Genomic DNA, 21,003 nt, shown 5'->3' with positions numbered 1-21,003 from the left:
CAAATGGCAGGTTCTCCATTCTAGACATTATACTAATATCTCTTTATGCCTTTTTTCTTCTTTAATTTGATTTATTTTTCATTTTCCTTTTAAAAATACCATAAGTATTCATGCTTGAGTTACTTCAGAGCAGCTCTGGATACCATTAGATTTTGCTTTAGTAGAATTTATGGTCCACAGACAGTATGTTTACTTTTATTCTATTTATTATCAGTTAAAATTGTGTGTTTGGCACTTTTTCATTTACGTATGTCAGGTTGTCCTTTACTTTGGACCTTTTTTATGTTACCATCCATTTATCACAGGCAACTGTGGAATCTATAATGAGGGACAAGATGCCCAAGAAAGGTGGAAGATGGTGGTTTTCGTGGCGAGGGAGGAACAGCACTATCAAAGAGGTAAGCTTAAGAAGCAAGCAGAGTTTTCTTCTGGATGCAGTGGTAGGCTGGGTATCTGCATATTCAAAACTTCAGGGGGTAACTTGGTGCTCAGTTTGACTGAGGATATACACACTAAACACAGTCTGAAGTCTGGTTTGTTTTGAAAGCTGTTTGTTTCAGAAAGCTTTGGATCAGACCCTACCTGAAACATTTGCCTGAAGAATTTTGGCTGTACATTTATTTTCATTACCCAGATCTGAGGCTCTAATGTCTAATGTATTAAATCTCTGTTTGGAAACCTAGAATCAAAGAGTTGTGCCACTAATTTAAAGTTTTCATGCAGATTACCTTCCTTTCTGGATCTTTCTTTTGATGGTTGAAGAGCAGATATATACAGCAGATATATATGTGTAGTAAGAGCTGTAAAACTCAGCAAAACCTAAGATGGTAAACTGATTGTATATATTGGTTTGAAAGTCTTTTTAAGTTTCTTTTCAGAATATTAGAGGTTTGTGATAACAATCTTAAAGTCATGGATGAGCATTAGAAAACTGAAAAAACCAAAGCTTTATATGAAATATCGTTGGCTAGTAAAACCTATTCATATTAATTTATACCACTGAAGCATTAGTACTTGAGGAGAGAAAATGAATTCTAATACAATTTTATGGTTGTGCCTCAGTGAAGAACTTCTTTAACTTTGCATGAAATAACCATTGTACTGATCTGTGGGTATGGGTTTCAGAGCATGAGATTTTAGTTTTATAGTTGTCTGAGGTTTTTAGGATTTTCTCTGGAAGTATTTGGTTATCTCTTGAGCTGTGGCAATTTTAAATGTAACTGTGTAAAGCAGAACTATTCACTGTTTAAAAATCTTGTAGAATGACTTTAATAGTGTTCGGCATCTACTCAAGATAAAAGCAGTTTAGAAAGTTTTACTGGATTAAAGATGTAATGATTCTATGAAAGGTAATCTGTGGGGTTTTTTTTTCCTTCTCCCAAGTCATACTTTGCTTTTTCAGGTGAAATTTAGCTATTTGAGGTGTATGAACTGAGTAGCTATGGAGCTGATCCCAGAACTTCAACAGTACTAGATGTTAAACCTGGTATTTCTCTACTTCTTCCCTGCAAAACTAAATTTTAATTATTCTTCTGGGTTTTATAGTTTCAGTTTTTAGTTCTTTGTGCTGCCTTTATTCTTTAATGGTTTTATTTTGCCTACAAGCAAAGGAGACAAACATGCTGTTGATTTTTACCAAGTTTGTACAAGGCAGAATTTGATTTTCAGATATTTTTCAAAAAACATCTGCTTTCTGCTCAACAGGAGATGCACAACTACTCATGCTTGTATTTTTACAGGAAACAAAGCCAGAGCAAGGTGAGAGTGGACTTACAGAAGACTCGTCACAGATGAGCAGGGCAAACAGGTACCCCCAAAATCATCTGTACCTGAAACAAGCAAGAGTTACCATTTAAAAATGAAAGCAAGTTACCTCAAGTATTTGAACAAAGAAATACTGTGTCAGTAAAATAGTTTTAATTTGTTACTCATTGCACCACATAAGTGCAAAACAGGAGGCCCCTACCCATGGCAGGGCTGCAGAGTGAGTGCACTCTGGCATGTCTGTGGTTTGACTGGCAGCCCTGGGACACACATTCCAGCCCCTTGGAAACAAACTGCAATTGGAGCAGTTCTCCAGAGCTACATGAATTTCCCTAGAGTTTTTAAGGGAACATCATAGATGAACTCAAGCTGTTGTCAGATCCCAGTTGCTTAATTTTTTTATTTATTTAGATTTATGACCTGACAAATTAATTGGTTCCTGCATATTTTGGAAAGTTAAGGGACTTTCCAGAGTGTTTTTCATAGGCAATAGTCATGGTTTTCTGTTATTTCTTTCCAGAATTGCAGTAGTCTCTTCCTTCTTGTTCTCCTAACGAATTACAGAGTATAGCCTGAAGCTCACCTTGGAGAGTTCCATAACAAGAGTTGTGGCTTGCTTTGGAGGGATGAGTTAGCCAGGGACAGCTCTCCTACCTTGTCCCTTTTCTGTGCATATGGATCTTAATGTAAAGATATCTTGTTTGTGCTGGCTGCAGTTACAGCTGAAAAGGGCCAGATTCAAATATGCTTATGCTCATTGAGTGAGGTTCAGAGGTCACCCTTCAGAAACAAAAAACTCTTCATTCTTTCTGGTGGTCAGCAGTTGCAGTCCAGGCAAATGTGCTGGAAGGATTCCTCATTCTGTAGGGGAATAGCTGTTTTCTCTGTTGCCTCTCTGAGACTGAGAACCAGAGTAAATTGGAAAGGTTGATTTTCTTTTTAAGGATGACAAGTGACATACAGGTCTGCTTCTTACATGATTGTTTAAAGATAAGCCTTAAAGTGGGATTAAGAGTTCAAGCAGACTAGATTCTGAAATGGGTGTTCTTTGTTTAAATTTTAACTGGCCTTGTAAATCTCTCATTAAAAATGTATTGTTTACAAGCAAAATGTGACAAGTGGGATGTTGAATAAAGCTTTTGTGATCACATGTCACAAAGGATAAGATAGGCTTTTAAATGTTGCTAGTCATGACATGCAGTACCTTGATATTGAGTCAAGACTTCCTAACATCAAACAGCATCCAGGTGTGATTGAAATAAAAGGCCAAATACTGATTGTTTTAAAAATGAGATCTGAAAGAGTTTTAACTTACACCTATAGTTACAGTTTTTTTTACTGTAGGAAAACTTTCTTTCTGAGGAAGAATACCCTTAAAAAGTTTCTAAAAAAATGGCTCCAGCAGAACAAAAGTAATTATTCCAATGTGTATTTAAACAGAATACTGTGAAGGAGCTCAGGTTTTAGGACTTTTCATCATTGTATTCTGAACAGGGTAATCCTGCAAATCCTGGAAAAGAACAATCCAGTTATCTGAAGTTGCTCATTGAAAGAAAAGGAGCAGGGGTTTTGTACAGTAAAACTTCCATAACCTCCATTTTTTTAACAATTAACTTTTAAATTCTTTTGGGAAGGAGAGAAGAGGGAAAGACAAAGCCAGCATAAAAAGTGCCTCTTTCTTCTTTTGAGAACAGAGAGATTTTTAGTAGTTATAGTATCTAATGGGTATTATTTTTTTATCATATGAGATTTCTGAGTTAATACAGTACATTAATTTATATTCATTAAAGTAATGAAAACTGTTGTTATAGCCATTCACTTCCTGTAACAATCCAAGTTTGAATAATGGGGAATGTGTGAATGAAAGTTTGGTACTTCATTGATAGATTAAACTCATGATATGAATGACCTCCTGTGAGACAGTACTTGGTAGCACAGAATCAATGACTTACTTGGTGACTCACTGTTAATGCATTTTTAATGGATACTGAGATGCATTTACTGACATGATAACATCATTTTCTGTGTGTGCAATGTTCCAGAATAAAAGATGAATCTTCTTCAAGTGATGAGGACCCTAGAGCTGCCAAACAAAACCTCGGGTCATTACAAACCAACTCCAGTCATCTCTCATTATTGTCTGGAATCAGTTACAAAAAATCACTTCGACTTACTTCTGACCAGCTTGTGAGTTAATTTTAAATCCTTGTCCTGAAATGTCATTTCTTATACAACATGAACCTTTACTGTTATTCAGGCTTCAAAGCTTAATTGGCTCTTATGTCTTGCATTTAATTCTCTCTCATTATATTTTTCAAAAAAGCCTTTTCCCTTCTCTTTTCTGTAATAAACTTACATGTTGTTCCCTGCAGCAAGTGCTGGGGTTTGGAGATGGGATCTCATTTAGGAAAATATCAAAATTAAATTCCAAAATGTGTATTTGTCACCTGACTAAGTGTATTGGAACCACATCCTTTCTTGTAGTATGTGAAATGTGTATATGTTAACAGGCCTCTCTTCTTTCTCCTTCCCCCTTTTCCTTTTCTCTAGTTTATAGGCAGATAGTCACATTTTGCATAAATACAGTTTTCTGTTAGAAACTTCTGGAAGAGCTGCTTGTGAATTTATAATGCAGCCAAGCTATTGATTTCTTTGGAGCTTATTAATTTCTTTGAAGCCAATTCTCTTCCTCTGTGACAGAGATGTTTTGGCTAATGATGACAAAACTGTTGCAGTTTTGTGTTCTGTACATTTCAATTTGATCTGGAAAAATGGGCTACTATAGGAAAATACTTCTTGTCATCTTAGGTACAGATAATTAATTTTCAGAAGGGAACCCACACAAGGCTTACAGCATTTAACAGCCCATCACTCACTGCCTGTATAATTTGTAAGAAATGCAGTTTTTCCCAAGAGACACATGAGCTGTGTTGGTTATTTTCTGTTGCAAAGGGAAAGCAGGGGTTACACAAATAAAATGGGACTTTTCCATTTCAGAAACCTTGCAGAAAGTAGCTGAAGTTAAAACTGTTCTTAAATTGGTTTCTTGATGAAACAGTGGGTGAGATTCATCAGTTACCCATGCGTTCTGTATTCTTACCTCCTTCTCACTATTTAACTAATTGAAAAGTTGCCATGAAAGATAATGAAGAAGATACACTATGAGTATTAAATTCCTACAGGTCTTGGGAAAATGAACAGCTAGGTTTGCAAATAGAATCAAATCAGTCGCCTCTTGTCCTGCATGTCACTAAGTGGCACAGGGGACAGTGAAGGGCAGCAAAATGGGAGAGTTAAAGATAGTTAGTGTAGGCTGAAGGGTAATAATTCATGTGGTGTGAGAGGTTGATCATTGTACAGGAGAGATGTAGTACTGTAGAACACAAATCTCCCTAGAAAAGGTCTTAATTAGAGTGTATGGAACTTTTTGTTACTCACATTTCTCTCTGCAGATGTATCTGTCTTTCAGAATGGGGAATTCCCATAGGTGGTCCCTATTCTGTCATTTGTTACTGTTTATGGGAACATTTGGGGATTTTTTTTTGAATGTACCTGATTGTGAAACAGAATTTTTTTATTGATTTTGTTCTGTTCTATAAATCAATGCCTAGTATACACCACACAGGGTAAGCCGTTGTTATTTGGAATACCTCTACTGAAAGCAATAAAATTCAATGTGACCAAATTGGGTTGACTAGTTGGATGCCAGGTGCCCAGCCAAGCCACTCCGTCACTCCCCTTTTCAGTGGGATGGGGGAGAGAACACAAAGTGAATAAACAAAGAGAAAAACTAGTGTATTCTCTATTTCCCACCAGTGAGGGATGCTCAGCCACTCCCCAGAAAGCAGGGCTTCACCTCCAGAAGACAAACATTGTAAAAAAACAAATGCCCCACATTCCTCCTCTTTTCCATAACTTTTATATCCAAGCTGATGTGGTATGGTATGGAATACCCCTTTGGTTAATTTAGATCTGGCCTGTTTGTGACCCCTCCTAGGATTCTGCTGGCCCCCAGCCCCTTGATGGGGGAGGAATGTTGGAGACACAGCGCTGGTGCTGTGCCAGCACTGCTCAGCAGCACCCGAACACCCGTGTGTTACCAACACCTTTCCAGCTGCCAGTGCAAAGCACAGCCCTGTGAGGGCTGCTGTGGGGAAATGAACTCCAGCTCAGCCAGACCTAAGACAATTGCCCCCCCTGTTCCATTGCATTTGTATCATACTCAGTTGCCACATAATTGATGTATCTTCTAACTGTTCCATTGTATTTCTCATTACTGAAATCCCTCCTTACCCACAAATACAACTTGACTACATTAAACCTTCTCTATAGCAAGCATACATTTCATTAACTGCTATCCCATCCTTTCATAGATACATATTACTTTCCCATTTCATGGGCTTCCTCCACCCCTCCAGATCCATGGCTTGGGCTCCATTGCATCAGGCTGGGTGGTCAGGACAGGACAGCAGCACAGCGGATTGCTGGGCACCAACACTGGCCCAGCTCAGGTCATCATCGCATTCCCCTTGCTCCTTGCAAAATTCATTCAGCAGTTCTTGTCATTCCTGCCACTTTGCTTCCTGTAAGCATACAGCTTACACCACAGATTATTTTTCCCTCAGTGTTAAATCTCCCCGAGGCACATACTGGGTCTCCCCATCCTTCTGCATTAACCCCTGAAGTACACCCAGGTCTTTGGGCAAAAACAATCCCACAAATGGGTTTGCCTTTATAGGAGAAGAAATTCACACCGGTTTCCCCAGCCAAACACACCAAGGGAATGATCATGTGCAGCTTTTCCACTGTGTCCATGTCGCATGCTCGTTTGTTGATCATCTTGCTGATAATGTCTTGCAGAAAAGCTTAAAGCTCAAGAATGGCCCCAATGATGTGACCTTTAGTGTTACAACCCAGTACCAAGGCACTTGCCGCTGTGAAGGCACCATTTACCTGTGGGATTGGGATGATAAAGTTGTTATTTCTGATATTGATGGAACAATCACACGGTGAGTTCATTAATGGGGACGGACTTCATATGCAAGGATTTCCCCCTTTAGTTTAAAGGAAAATGCAATTAACAGGGAATGTTAATCACAGAATCTTCATATACCAGTGTTTTGGGAGGTTTTGTTTCTTGTTGTTTTTTGGTTTTAGTTTTTTTTTTTAATTTGGCTTTCAAACAATACAACAATCTTTAGCTGAATTCTTAATTTATTAGACACCTTCCATATGTGCCCATTTTTTGTCACCTATTGGTGTTTCATGATAGTATTTACAGCAGTATTGGAGGACCTTTTGCAAAATCTTAACCTTCTTGTTGCACCACACTTAGGAAGTAAGTAGTAATTAAAAGGAGTAATTAAAAAGAAGAAACATGTGAATTTTGTCTTAAATGGCATTCCTGGGGCATTCCAGTGATATAGGCATTATTACTTAGAAAACTAGACTCCAAAATCAATGTCAGAACGAGAATCTGATAGTAAGTTTCAGATTAGCACTTTGGGTAAAACTCATAATTTTGGAGTGACCAAAATGATTCACTGACTTGCTGGTTTCTATTTATTTAGTATATTTAACACTGGGGAAAACAATTATGTGTGGAACAGGGAAAGCATGACATAAAAATACAAGAATTGTCTTTTGAAGTGAGATGTTTAATTTGTTTTGAAAGAAATTTCTTTCAAAATCAAACTTAGCTATATCTAAGTAAGAAAACGAACAAGGAAAAATAATTTTCAAGAGCAATCTAAGGGAAATTAAAATACTTGATTTAAATGGAAACTCTGTTCTTTCTTGTGATTTATCCATTGTACGTCAAACTTCTCATTTGGTGCCAATGTAAATTAACATCTCTCCCCACTTTGCTTTCTTCCACTTTGCTTTCTTAAGCCTCAATAAAGTGAGTGGGATCTATTCTCTCTGCTATTGATCTGCCCAGAGTTAGTGAAGCACTTCACCTTACAATGCCAAAGCAAATCTATCCTGAGCCACTGCCCAGTATTTCTTCCTTTAAGATGCAAGTTATTCAGGGTGTGGACTTCTTGCTGTGTACAAAGCTTAGTCAAGCAAGATGCTAATTTGCAGTATTTGTTATTGTAGTATAAATAATTTTCTCTCATATAAAGCAGGAAATACATTGAAGGCAGAATGAATATTTCAAAATCGTTTATACCTGATCAACTCCTGGCTTAATGTGGAGAAGTTAGTTTGAAGTAGGATAGATTGAGACTTACCTCATACTTTCAATTTCCCATAAGCTTCTATTATTGTTAGCTTCGGTTTATTTAGAAAACATTTAATGTAAACCTCAAAAAGTATTCTTAGCACTGGTGACCCCCTAGAGGTCTGATTGATGGCCTGTGTGCTGTGACTCTTGTATTACCTATTGGGGCACAAGCTTATCCATCTTGGGGCACAGGAGTAATTTAAACAACATGGCCAAGGATGAGCATGTCAGTCTATCTCAAAAAAAAAAAGGAGAATAAACTAATTGTCTTCTGATGACAGTCAATCCCTTAAAGAATAGGTATTCTGTATTTTCATTTGCAGCTACCCAAGTAAGTTAGCAGGATTTGTAATAAATATACTGTTATTACAAGTATGGTTTTTTTCAGTTCAGTTATATTGTTTTTCCTTTATTCAGGTCAGATACTTTAGGTCATATTTTGCCAACTCTTGGCAAAGACTGGACACACCAAGGGATTGCGAAGTTGTACCATAAAGTGAGCCAGTGAGTATTCAGTAAATCTGTTCATGCGTCTGTGGCTTCTTTGTGTTTATTCATTTGTGCGTAAAAACTTAAATTTCTCTAGGCTCTTTTTAACCTATGAGGGTGACAATTTCATCAATATCTTGTCGCTTCAGTGATGCTTACATAGTGTAAACATCTCCTGCACGATATCCAGAGCCAAACCTGCTTTGTGATGACAAAAGAAAAAGCCCCTGTCTGTGAGTGGGGATTGCTCTTCCAACCATCCCAAACAGATACAGACAGTTCCCAAGACTGCAGTAATTTGAATGAGTTATGCAGTTGCTGCAAGTGGAACTTTATTGCAAACTGGGAATTGCAGCATTATTTATTCATAAGATGCTAATACACCTTCGTTTCACTCCTTTTTGAGGAGCCTGTGAAATGCATAAAGACCCTGTGGCCCAGGGTGGTCACTGTAGTTGAAATTCTTCTTGCTGAACTCAACTTACCTGGAGTTGTGCAGGGATGGAAACTAAAACATATGGGATGAATCTGTTTGGGAGAGTTCCCTTTCTTTCCAGTGAGTAGAAAGGGAGTTCACTGGAACAGCTTTGAGTTGAACTGTCTGAACATTGGGCTTCTAGTCTAGCAAAATACATCTCATCCTCAAAGCACAGCACAATGTCTAATCTTGACTAGAAGTCGATCTGTTTTGGTTACACACTGCTAATATTACTATTGTTTTATTTGTTGTATAAATAATGAGCTTCAAAGACATTGATGATGACCTTCTGCTGATTGTATAGTTTATTTTATATCTGTATGTAAGTGCTGCTAATCCATTGTTGAATTGCAAGGTTAGGAAGGATCAGTTTTAAGGTATTTGTGTCATTGGTTAATTTTGAGAGCAGGTGACAATAAAAAGTTGCTTAAAATGCAATTTAAATTTATTGAAAGTCAATAAGGACCACGCTGTGGAGGGCCTAAGGAAAAGGCTTTAACCTGGCAACATCAGTGCTTTAGCTGCTGTATTATAGCCCAGTAACTGACCTGCACTGATGTTCCACAGTAATAAATACCTTCCATACCATGGGAGCAGATAAAGGACTAGGATTCGTTACGTTTACTTGTGGCTTTTACATCCTATGTAATTCTTGGAGAAAGATCTTCAATATACCTGGGATCCAACCATGTTTAGAAGAAAATGTTTTTTTCCTATTAGCTCCTGAAGAAGTATCAGGAAACAGTGTATCAGCTACGCTTTAGGTCAGTTAATGCCATTAGCATTGTATCCAGGTATGACCTAGAGCAATTTATTCCAGAACAATGGGGATGTTTCTTCTGATGAATATGACCAGGAGAGAAACAATTAGACTGTACCAGCTCATGTATGGTGATGTGTGGGAGTGCCTCTAGGTGAGCAAGGCTAGTGCAAAAGTACAGGTGCACTGTTGCTTTCCTGGATGCATTTTGCAATGAAGTCAAGCCATTGTGTACACTGGAAGATCAGAGTATGGGGATTTTTGTCATTACACATTGAGAGAAAAAAAGGAAATGAGGAAAAATGAGTTGGTCTCTGAATGGGATCAGATGAAGTATCTTGACTTTAATTTTCATAAGGAGGATTAGTGATTGCTGTTTCATTTTATTGCAAGAGTGTCAGCTTTTCTTATATTTTTAAATTACCATAAGTGTTTGAAGAGCCTGTGGTACACATCACAACTTTCCTCTTAGTTAATCTGCTTTTTCTGTGTACTTGAGTTATGCTAAGGTTCGTTTATTGCTTTTTGTTTTACATGGATGACGAATTATAAATTATGGATGTTGAAATCTAAATTATGCCAGGGACACTTGTCTGTGTGTTAGACATACGTGTTCACAGAAAAGATAGGACAGCCTGGGAATTCACATGCTGAGTTCTGTGTATAACCTCTGCATTACATTTGGTGAAAATGTTAATTAATTTTTTTAATTGCAGTTGTTATTTCTGTGCCTGCCAGCATTATCAGTTGTTAGGGCTTTGATGATCATAAGCATAGGGGAAAAAATAGTCATGTTGGTTTTCAAATTACTGAGTTAATTATGTCGAGGCTAGATATTACAGCTGAACACCATATAAATGCTTAATAGTTAGATCTAATGACCATGCGTGCACTGAATATAGTATTTCTTTATTTTATGAAAAGTAATTTTTTAATAGGAATTGGAAAGTAAGCTGCTATTAAGTTGAACTAATATCAGATAGGATTTGGTTCTATCCTGAACAGAATCAAAGTTTATATGAAAACTTTCATTTCAATCTCAAGTAAAGATTATTTCTTGTTGTTAATACAACAAAGGCCAATACACTATTGTCTGCTTTTTCCTCTTTCCAAATGTCTTTTCAGTTAATTCTAAGCACAGTGGTTCCACCACACACGGGTGGAAAGGTAACCATAAGGAATCAGAAGTCCTGAGAGGAGCAGAGATAAATGAGCCCTCCTTAGGTGTAATCTCTAAATGCAGTGGGGCAAGATGGGTTTTAATGATCCAGTTTTCTGGCATAAATGTTTTTACTCCTTTTAAATTAAGTCTGGGTTAAACATAAGACTATTTAACACCGATGATTTAATTAATGTAATAGTAAACCCCCATATGATGTAAACCCCCATTATAATGTAAGATTATTAATATCCCAACACCTGCTTTATTTTTACAGTGGTTTCTTCTTTTATATCTGCTTACAGAAATGGATATAAATTTTTATACTGCTCAGCACGAGCTATTGGAATGGCAGGCATGACCAGAGGATACTTGCACTGGGTCAATGAGAGAGGAACTGTGCTGCCTCAGGGGCCAGTTTTGCTGAGTCCAAGCAGTCTATTCTCAGCTCTTCACAGGTAATGCAATTTCACTTTTACAGAGGAGGAAACTCGGAGGTTGGTGGAGGCTGAATTATCAGTTTTTTTAAATGGGAGTGCTTGAAATAATTCATAATTTAATTTTTTCTTTTACATATTGGTGCAAAATTTAATTAAGGAGAAATTTCCTTAGAGAAAGACCAAAATTCAACAGTTATTCAATATCTGGTTTTTGCCTAGTTTATATCTTAGATGTATATTAAGACACAGATGTGTTCACTGTATACCTGTAGATACTGCTTGGTGATTTCATGTGTTTAACATCACGTGTTCATATTCAGCTGTAGGAGAAATGTGGACGTTTTCATAGCAATCACTCTTGTCTTTACCTGTAAGGTGTTCCAGTTGGCATAAGTATATTTTTGTGGAAGTTTATTTCTTGGTGGGTTTTGAAGAAATTCATGGGAAAACGAAATTAACTTTTTAATATGCCTGACTGCACTGTGGGTTTCTGTGAGGACAATGTTATCTTTTCTAGGTGTTGGAAGTGTGGTGAGTGAATAATAACAGCACTATTATGAATATTGTACCTTCTGCCTAATTCAGTGAAGCATGTCAAGTGATTACTGAAAATATTTTAAGCTGTTAAAAGCTGCTGTGACAGGATATATTTCATTAGAATTTTTAATGGAAGGTTGTTCAGATGTTCTCCTGATTGAGTGACATGCTACAAGCTGTCTTACCAATCATGTTCTAAATATAAGAAACTATGGAGGTATTACAGTGCGTTTCTCAGACTGATTAAGTAATAAATGGAGTGAAAGGTAGTTACTGTTATGCTCCTTGTATCTAGAAATACATTTAGAATTATACTCCTTTTGGTATCTTGTTTACACTAAGGAATGCCCATCTTTCAGTGTACACTATTGTAACTGCTGAGGTGTGTGGGCAATAAATGACTTCACTGTTTTATCCATAGATTTAATCCTTGTGGGTTTGAGATCAGGTGTATGAGAGACTGAGGAAAGATGGTTTTATTCATCTGTTTCACATTCTCAGACATGGATTTATACAAGGATCTGCGGTTCAAATGGGCTGCTTTACTCCTATGAAGCTTCTGTACTATTCACATCTTCCTTGACATATGTGTTGGTGCTAGGATCTTATATTCTGAGCTTCTTAAGTGCTTTTGTGTCATGCTGGCATCTTCCTGTGTTATGGGAACTCTAGACTCTGCCACCTGTTCAGTCTTCTTGCCAAGAGAAGCTGTTGTGAAAGGGCTTTTGCCCAGAGATGAGAGAACTCCTCTATTCATTAATGAATTCTCTATTCTGTAAGGAGCAGCTGAAGAGAAATAGAAGATTCCTTTATTCCTTAACTTTTGCTCATTAACAGTGGTGGAAGACCTGACTGTAATTCTGTCTTAACAGGCTGAGGTGCTTCTAGCACATATGGTGATTGCAGTCTTTTAAAAAAAAATTAAAAAAGCACCATAAACAGTGAGGGCTGATATAATCTATGAATCATTCTGCAATTCTCAGGAGGCAGTTTACTTGATAAGAGTTTATGCCCCATTTGGATTGTTTTAGCAGCTACTCCCTGTAATCTGCTATCCTTGCTCAGTAGCCATCATTGTAATGTAGCCTTCAGTAGAAGTTACCTTGTTTCAGAAGATTTATTTACTGTGCCCATTATGTAAGCTTGGGAATACAGCTTTGTCTTCATGGGCATGAAGTCTTCATAACTTCTAAAAGATTTATTGGAGAAGGATGGATGCCATGCAGTAGTGTCTAGGTAGGTGAAAATGTTGAATAAAGAAGATAAAATAGTTTGTATTTCATGTGTACTTACTCAGCTTCCCTTTTTTATCATTTCAGGGAGGTCATAGAAAAGAAGCCAGAAAAATTTAAAGTTCAGTGTTTGACTGACATCAAAAATTTGTTTTATCCTAACACAGAACCCTTTTATGCTGCTTTTGGAAACAGACCTGCTGTAAGTAATACCTGAATTTATTTCTGTTGCAGAGAACAGAAACGTTGCTGTTATTTAATGGCTCTGTTGTATTAGAACCTAGAAGCTTTAAGTGAGATTTAGGAACATTTTATTGGGCCCTGTACAGAGGAAAATATTAAGGTTCTTCCTCAAAAATACTGTGATGTAGGATTCAAAGACGGAAGAGCAGCAAAGTAACAATGTTACTAATGCATAAATTAGCAGTTAAGCTTGTGCAGAAACAGTGATCTCATTTTAATTCACACAGATAGAGTGTCAGTGAGATACCTATGGGCAGACAGAAAATATTTTATATTTATATTGGTGGGACTTCCACTTCCAACTCCAAGTACACTCAAAAGACTTTGAATGTCCCACTGAAGTCAAAAGGTTCTGCTTTGTATGGAAAGTGATATATTTGACACAGAAAAGGAAAGACAGATCTCTGTCACCCATTGGAAGACTGCATATTTGAGCTCTAAAAGGCTCCTGCTCTGGACCAAAGAATGCTGTTATGCATCTAGAAAAGGAAACAATCTCGTGGGCTTGGGCTGAGGGGGGACCCTGGCACGTGATTATCCCTTCTTTAAAAGCATTGTGTCAGAGGTGATAGAGATCCTCACTATCCCACTGCTGGATTCAACTGTTTATCATAGGCAGCTTAGTTTCCATTATTAGGGCACCTTTAAACATATGATTATGAAATAACATTTTAAAAACTTCTGTGATGTTGTATTATGGATAATAACTACCTCTAGTTCCATTTTGTTCAACCTCAGGGAAACATGCATTAAAATAATGATTTTATTTTAATAAAATTTCAAGTAAAACAGTAAGTTACTGTTTCTAAAGTAATTACTAGTAGTTCCCTCCCATGCTTGCTGCCAGAGTGCAGGCTTCAGGTGTACAATGTGCCACATGCTTTGTATAGCTCAGGATCACAGCTTTATCAATTTTCTGCTCTGGGTTTCCTGGTTTTGGTTTGGTTTTTTTGTTTGGTTTGGTGTTTCCAAGAACAAACTCAGGGAAATTTCTGTACACGTGGATGTTACAGGTATAGACAGTGCGTGGACTGCCATGATGCTGAATTCTTAAAGTGACTTCTCTTCATTTTTTTTCAGTTACTTAATTTTTTTGAACAGTATTTACAATATGGATATAAAAATAAACTTTGTGACTTCAGTAACATTCCAATTTTTCACTATCTTGGCTTTTAAACCCGTGATTTACATCACAGACTGGAAATTGGTTTTGCTCTGATCTTCTGGGAGATATTTTCAACTTTGCTTTTGTCAAGCTTTTTCTTCATAACAAATCAAAATTTATTTATTGTTTTCCTTAACAACCTGAATTTCTTAGAAGGCATTTTTAACTCTGACTTCTAATTGTACTCCAATAATTGTATCTGCATTACCTGCTAGGCCTCACTGCTGCTGTTTTGGCATGTATTTCTTGCTTTCCCTTCTTTTCCCCTTGCTCTGACATGGAGTATCACATGTGAATATGCCACAAATCTGAACTCAAGAGCTAAGTGATGGCTTTAGTATAGACATATTTGTTATGAATTTTGTGACCTTGTCCTTAAAAGAAAAATCCTGTTTTATGCGTCAGTTACATCTTAACCTCTCTACACTGGTGTAACACACTTGGTACAATGCAAAAAGGACATTAAATATGCTCTGAAAGAAAAATGAAGGTGCTAATGCTCTTACACCAAATGTCATTAGTTCTTTACTGAATGTTATTGTTGTGTCAAAGGAAGTTACTGAAAAAATGAACATGATTTTGATTAACAGTTTAAACTGAAGTGGGAAACTTTTTACCTAGCAGCAATTTGCTTGTTTCATGAACATTTCATTAGATTGACCTCTTTTGTAACATAATGGAGAATTTCAGGCACACAATAACTAGGTAAATTTAGTACCAGGTCTGTGCAAATACAGTTTTTTGTGTAATATATTACAGCAAGATTCCACATGATTTCGCAAAGTCAGAATCACGACTTTTCTTCTTTCATGTTCTTTTTAGGATGTTTATTCATACAAACAAGTGGGAGTTTCTTTAAACAGGATATTTACAGTTAACCCCAAAGGAGAACTTATACAAGAGCATGCAAAGACAAACATCTCATCGTAAGTAATCTCTTATCCCTAACACTTTATGGGCTAAATTAATTTGCTGTGCTAATTTATGACTCAAGTTGCCCAAAGATCCATTCAATGTTAATAATGAAAGATTCCTTAAAATACTTAAAAAAAAAATTAGAATAAAATACAGACTTCCCACTTTCCTTCAGTTAAACTGACAAAAATAAATTTTTTGTATTTAGTATAATATATTCCATCTACTTTAGTCATGTAAAATATTTAGAAGTGGATGATTTTGTCTGCGTAAAAATGAGACTCACTAGTTTGCTGATGCCATCTGCCTTTTCCTGGCCTTTTTAAAATTTCCTTTTCCTGGATCTTCTATCTAGAAGAGCCAGAAAACAAATCTGAAGAGAGGATCAAGTGCTTCCAGCATGAGCCTCAGGCACTGGTAGCCCCTAACACTGGAATGGCTTTTAGTAATGTTAAGTGTTAGTGTCCTTAATTAAAAGACAGCCATATGTGTATAAAATATGAATAATCAGTTGAGCAAGGAGCTGCTTGAGCCAAGCTGGACAGAGATGGAGAAGCAGAATGTGGTGCTTGAATATTTTAGCAGATGATATGGGTGTAAAATGGCATCTGTTTCTCACTAGGTAAAGTATAATTTGTTAGAATGAACGGATTAGAATGTGTTTCTTATCCTAACTGTGAATCCTTTCTGGAAGCTGGGCATCAAAATTAAATTTTGTTTTGTTCCTTTGAGGAGGGTGACTTGTCCAGCTTGTGTGTTTGTAAATGTAGTCATGCCTTAGTGATTGTGGACTTTAGGAAAGTTGAAAATAAGATGATCTGAAATGATTCAGCATTCTTTTAATATTTTTGTTTTGCAGCTATGTCAGACTCTGTGAAGTGGTAGATCACATTTTCCCTTTGCTGAAAAGAAGTCATTCCTCAGACTTCCCTTGTTCTGACACCTACAGCCAGTTCACCTACTGGAGAGAACCCCTGCCACCGTTTGAGACTCAGGATGTGCATCCAGCCTCATCTTAACCCCATCTCCAAACTGTTGGTCTCACCTGAAAGAATGGGTTGGCTTGTGTTGAAAGGACACCACTTAGCTTTTGAGTGTTGGCAGTTCAGCTGGAATCTGTGGAATTGTGAGAATTGTATTCTTCTGTTGTGAGCAAACTTAGGAATGTTTTTTCATAATTAGACAGGTTTCAATCAAGAGGAGTCTTGCTAGAAATACGAATTGCTTTTCTAGGTCCTCTCCCAGCTCCTCGAATTTTGCCATGCACTTTCATTATATAAGGTCAGTTAGAAGTGCAGTGATATTGGAGCTGCAGTTAAACATGCCATTAGGTTTTACAGTGATTCCACATCTGTTCTGCATCACTGAAGCCATCTTCCATCCTGTCAGAACCCTTGCCAGTAAGGGAGCTGAAGGTGCTCACCATTCCTGACATTATCTGGTGACACTGACATGGATTGCAATCTATATATCAAAATTCTTCTCTGTGAAGGAGGAAATGACTCTTCCCCTCTCCCCTTGCTTGACCAACAACTGTTTGTTTAAGAGTTAATTACTGGTCTAGATCCTCAGCAGATGTAAATCAGTGTAGCTGTCAAAACCAATTGAGCTGTGTTTGATTTATTCCAACCTGCTTTGACATGGGACATTTCTGAGGAAATAAATTATGTGTAATCTAAATAGAAAGTAAATGAAATAGGATGGCCAGATTCTTCCAGTCTTTCTCAGTTTGAGAACCATCATGTTTCAAGAGTAGCTTTTTGGAGTGTGCAAGTGGAAGATACAAGCCACTGTGGATAGTGCCCACCTTACTGGAGTGGGTGATTTTCACTAAACACATCTTTCCTACACACAGCGTGCTGAGGTTAGAGATTTGTTACTGAGCCAAAAATAGTCAGGATTTTATCAAAATGGAATAGTTTTGTTTGAAATATTATTTTGGTTAAAATGTGATTTTTGATGCTGGTGAATGATGCATCTCAGGTTTTTACTATATGGATTTTTTTGCTTTGTTTTGTATCATAAAGAATGGATACTTTTAGTGCAATTTACTCTCCTTTAAGGTAATAAAATCTCCTTCTTTTTCTTTTTTTTTCCTTATTTATCCAGACACAAGCTGTAGATATTGTTTTTGACAGCCTTAAGATTGAACTGTGTGCACTAAAAGCAATACTGTGGATGAGCTGATAACATTTTCCAAGTGGTCTGCCTTTACACAATGTGGTACTTAAAAATATGGACTCCAAGTGCCCACATGCCAAATGATTTCAAATGTGTTGTAGTTAGGAAAGAAACTTTATTTTCCCTTTTGAAATATACTGAAAAGTCTAATTGCTGTCTGAAATGCTGAAAATGGCATCATGGTTTTCTATGTGCATTGTATTTCAGTATGACTCCACTGGTGGTTCACGAGCTGTAGTCTCTGCCAGCTTGTGATCTGAGGCTATGGTGTGTGTTCTGCAGCTGCTTTGTAGTGTTTTCACTTAGGAGTTTAATAACAGGAAGGCAGAGTGGTCCAGGAGATATTTTAAGATGTGATTATGTTTGGTTATCACCCAGAAATTTGCAAATGGCTACTCTATATCTCATTTGTTCTGTAACAACAAATTCTGTTTTTATGTGTCAAGAGTGATAGCAATGTAGATAGGATGGTAACTCTGTAGGGGTTTTCTAAGTTTTACTACTGAAGAGTTTATCTGGGATGCTATTGGGCCAATTTGTGATTTCTCTGTGCCTTCAATAGTTATGAGAACAAGTGCAATGCTTTATACAGCTGCAGTGGGCAGTGGAGAGCCCTCCCTAAGTCTTCCTTTCACATGAACGTTGTTACTTCAGGCAAGGTAAACGGACATTGTGGACATACCAGGATTAGACACAAAGAGGAAGAAATGAGTGTTTGACAAGCCAGAACTGATTGTGTTCTCTTGAAAGTTTAAAGAAAATGCAAATACCTTTTTACTTCAAGGTGTAAGAAATATGGGGTGAATTTTCTGAAAGACAATCAGTGGGGATTGCAGATTGCCAAACCGAGCTGGTTGCATCTCCAAATATAGTCACACTTTCCATTAATTGTCTATTAATACTTGTCATTAATGATTGAATAAATGGATGAATGTACTAGCTGCATCCTATTTAAATTCAGTTTTGGTAAAGGCTTATTTCAAGCCATTTATTATGTAAAATATATAAAATAAACCAACCTTTCTCTTCAGCAAGAGGCTGTCAGTTTTGTGGTTTTTATCCTTAACAATAGTTAAAATCTATTTTCCGAAGATACTACACACAGCAACTCCCACCAGAAAAGATGGTCCCTGAAAGTTCTCCACAATTAAAGCCTTTGATATATTTATTTATAACATAATAAATAGGCAATCCAGAGTTGTTTGTTGCCTTTAGTATTTAAAACCAAATGATAGTTTGAATGAGGAACTGTTTTAATTCAGTGAGCTTGTGGCCACAGTGCAGTGCTGGTACAGGTTTTACCTGGAGCTGCTGCAGAATTTGTCCCAGAGCTTTTCAAGATTTGGGTAAAAAGGGTTATGGCTGACTTGCTCTAGTGTTGGTAACCACCTGCCTCAAGGCTGAAGTTGGGCTGCATGACCTCCAGGGGTCCCTTCTGACCAACTTTTCTGTGATTCTGTGACGTTCAGCACTTCACTTCTGGCTTGCTGCATCCCCCTTTGTATCCAAAATTGAAATATAGCCGAACAGTGTCAGGAATGTGTGTTGCTGTAACTTTTATCAAATTTACTGACAAAAAAGACACATGAAAATCAAGGCTTTGACGTGCTAGAAACATCACCATACTTTCCCAGAAAGTATAAGACATTTTGATTTGGTAGCTGTATAATTTAGCATAATATTTAAACTGTTTTGTTAATTCATATAGAAGAAAAAGGTATGGTTTAAAATTTGCTACTCTTTCTGTGAAAGAAAAAAATCAACCTTGCTTGTGGTGTAATGCTGGTTTTTGTTACAGAAAGAATATGTTGACATAAGTATGCAGACACATTAAATCACAGTAAATTCTATTCATTAAATACACAAAAACTAGAATATGCAGCAGTGAGGAGTGACTAATGTTTATTTTCTTGATGCAGATGACCACACCACTCTGTCATGGGGGGGGGAAAGAAAGTTGTACTTGTGACATTAGTTATGCTGAAGATAAAATGTTACTGCTGTAATTTGGGGAAGGAGGAGAAAGAGCTACTGGGTATTTTTTATTTGTAGATATGGTTTGTTATTATTTGAAAGTCTATTTATATACAGTGTTTACTCTGTATATGTATGTGCTACTGCAGTGATGAAAATAGTTTTAACACTTCATTTTGATCTACTGAATGCAACAAGGGTAGAAATATATATTGTAATAAACGCAAAAATAAATTTTTCCTGACTTTTCTATTTTTCTGTGTTCTTTTTATAATGGCAGAGTGCTTTTGCAGAACTGCTCAACCTGTAAAGCATGGCTTTTGTATCTCCAGTCTCCACTGCCTGTTTCTTACTGGGGCTATCCAGTGTAACTCACATTGTTTTTGCTGTTCAGCTGTGGTGTGTTACACAGAGCCTTTTAAAACTGAAAGAGTTTACCGAGGGAGACGGGGCCAGGATCTGAGCTCGGGCTGTTTTGGGCCACAGGAACAGCACCTTGCAGCCAAGAGCAACCAGACAGGAACTGGAGCAAATTGGAGCAGTCAGGAATCCTATCCCACCCCAGAATTTTTTGAATCTTTCTTCTGTCTAATTCCTAGTGTGACCTAAGCAAAAGCTGTCCATCTGTTTTGAATGGGGATGTTGTCATCCATGGCAATGAGACCAGATAGCCTGGTTTTTGGGGCTTCTCTTCTGTGACATAGGCTATCCTGCTGGGGAAGAGCCAATAACCCTTTTTTTTCCTCCTGTCCAGAGCCAATAACCTTTTTTTCCTCCTGTCCCTGAGAACACAGTGCTGCCTTTTGCTCCCACTGCCAGGTTTGCTGAGCAGACTCGCTGCTTTGTAGAGATACTGCCAGGCTTGTGCGTGCTGGTATGAAAACAAAGATGTTTGGGGTTGATAAGGCTCTGCAACATCTCAAGTTCTCTGTTAAAAATACAAGAGCAGCTGTATTTGGGCAGCCTGCAGTCACTGCTTCTTCAGTCTTCTTTATTTTCTGTATGTCTCTGCTTTGTATAAACATTTACCCTGGAGCTCTGGAGACAGATTTTGAAATGAAGGTGCCCTTTTAATTAAAAGTCAGAGAAATGGTGCTTTTGCATCAGCAAACAAAACTTTATAAGGACACACTCATTGCCACTGAAATTTCCCACTGACACCACAACAGTCTGAGGGAGCAAGCTCCTTACGAGCAAAGCCCAAAAATTTGGGGGGTGGGGTGTCTTTTGATGCCATGGGGAAGGTAGGGAATATTTCCTGAATACTGCATTTTCATCCTTATAAATAGATAGCCTTAATTCAACATGCATTGCATATGCCATCAAGCACCTCAGGATCGTTCATTGCAAGAGACAGAAGATGGTTGATGGTAAGAGCTAGTGCCTAAAAATATAGCTAGTATAACTTTCAGCTCTTTTATGAGTTCATGAAAAGGT

At 37.3% G+C, this 21,003-nt stretch overlaps 1 protein-coding gene across 2 annotated transcripts in view; it reads left to right on the top strand.

Annotated features, from left to right (window-relative positions):
* Positions 1-19,818, top strand: part of LPIN1 (lipin 1) — a 49,939-nt gene extending 30,121 nt beyond the window's left edge. Inside the window, exons 12-21 of one of the 2 annotated variants that reach the window (XM_063424750.1) lie at positions 106-183; positions 306-398; positions 1,740-1,807; positions 3,807-3,951; positions 6,625-6,773; positions 8,411-8,497; positions 11,185-11,337; positions 13,176-13,290; positions 15,319-15,422; positions 16,271-19,818. In XM_063424750.1, the coding sequence (XP_063280820.1) occupies positions 106-183; positions 306-398; positions 1,740-1,807; positions 3,807-3,951; positions 6,625-6,773; positions 8,411-8,497; positions 11,185-11,337; positions 13,176-13,290; positions 15,319-15,422; positions 16,271-16,430 (1,152 nt within the window). In that variant the 3' untranslated portion in view covers positions 16,431-19,818. The remainder of the gene's footprint in view (positions 1-105; positions 184-305; positions 399-1,739; positions 1,808-3,806; positions 3,952-6,624; positions 6,774-8,410; positions 8,498-11,184; positions 11,338-13,175; positions 13,291-15,318; positions 15,423-16,270) is intronic. The other variant, XM_063424742.1, reaches the window with a different exon arrangement.
* Positions 19,819-21,003: the final 1,185 nt, after the last annotated feature.

This window comes from Prinia subflava, chromosome 2 (assembly GCF_021018805.1).
Source record: "Prinia subflava isolate CZ2003 ecotype Zambia chromosome 2, Cam_Psub_1.2, whole genome shotgun sequence".
Taxonomy (NCBI): Eukaryota; Metazoa; Chordata; class Aves; order Passeriformes; family Cisticolidae; genus Prinia; species Prinia subflava.
The sequence above is the reverse complement of the archived record's forward strand: the minus strand, read 5'-3'. Positions and strand labels throughout refer to the sequence as shown.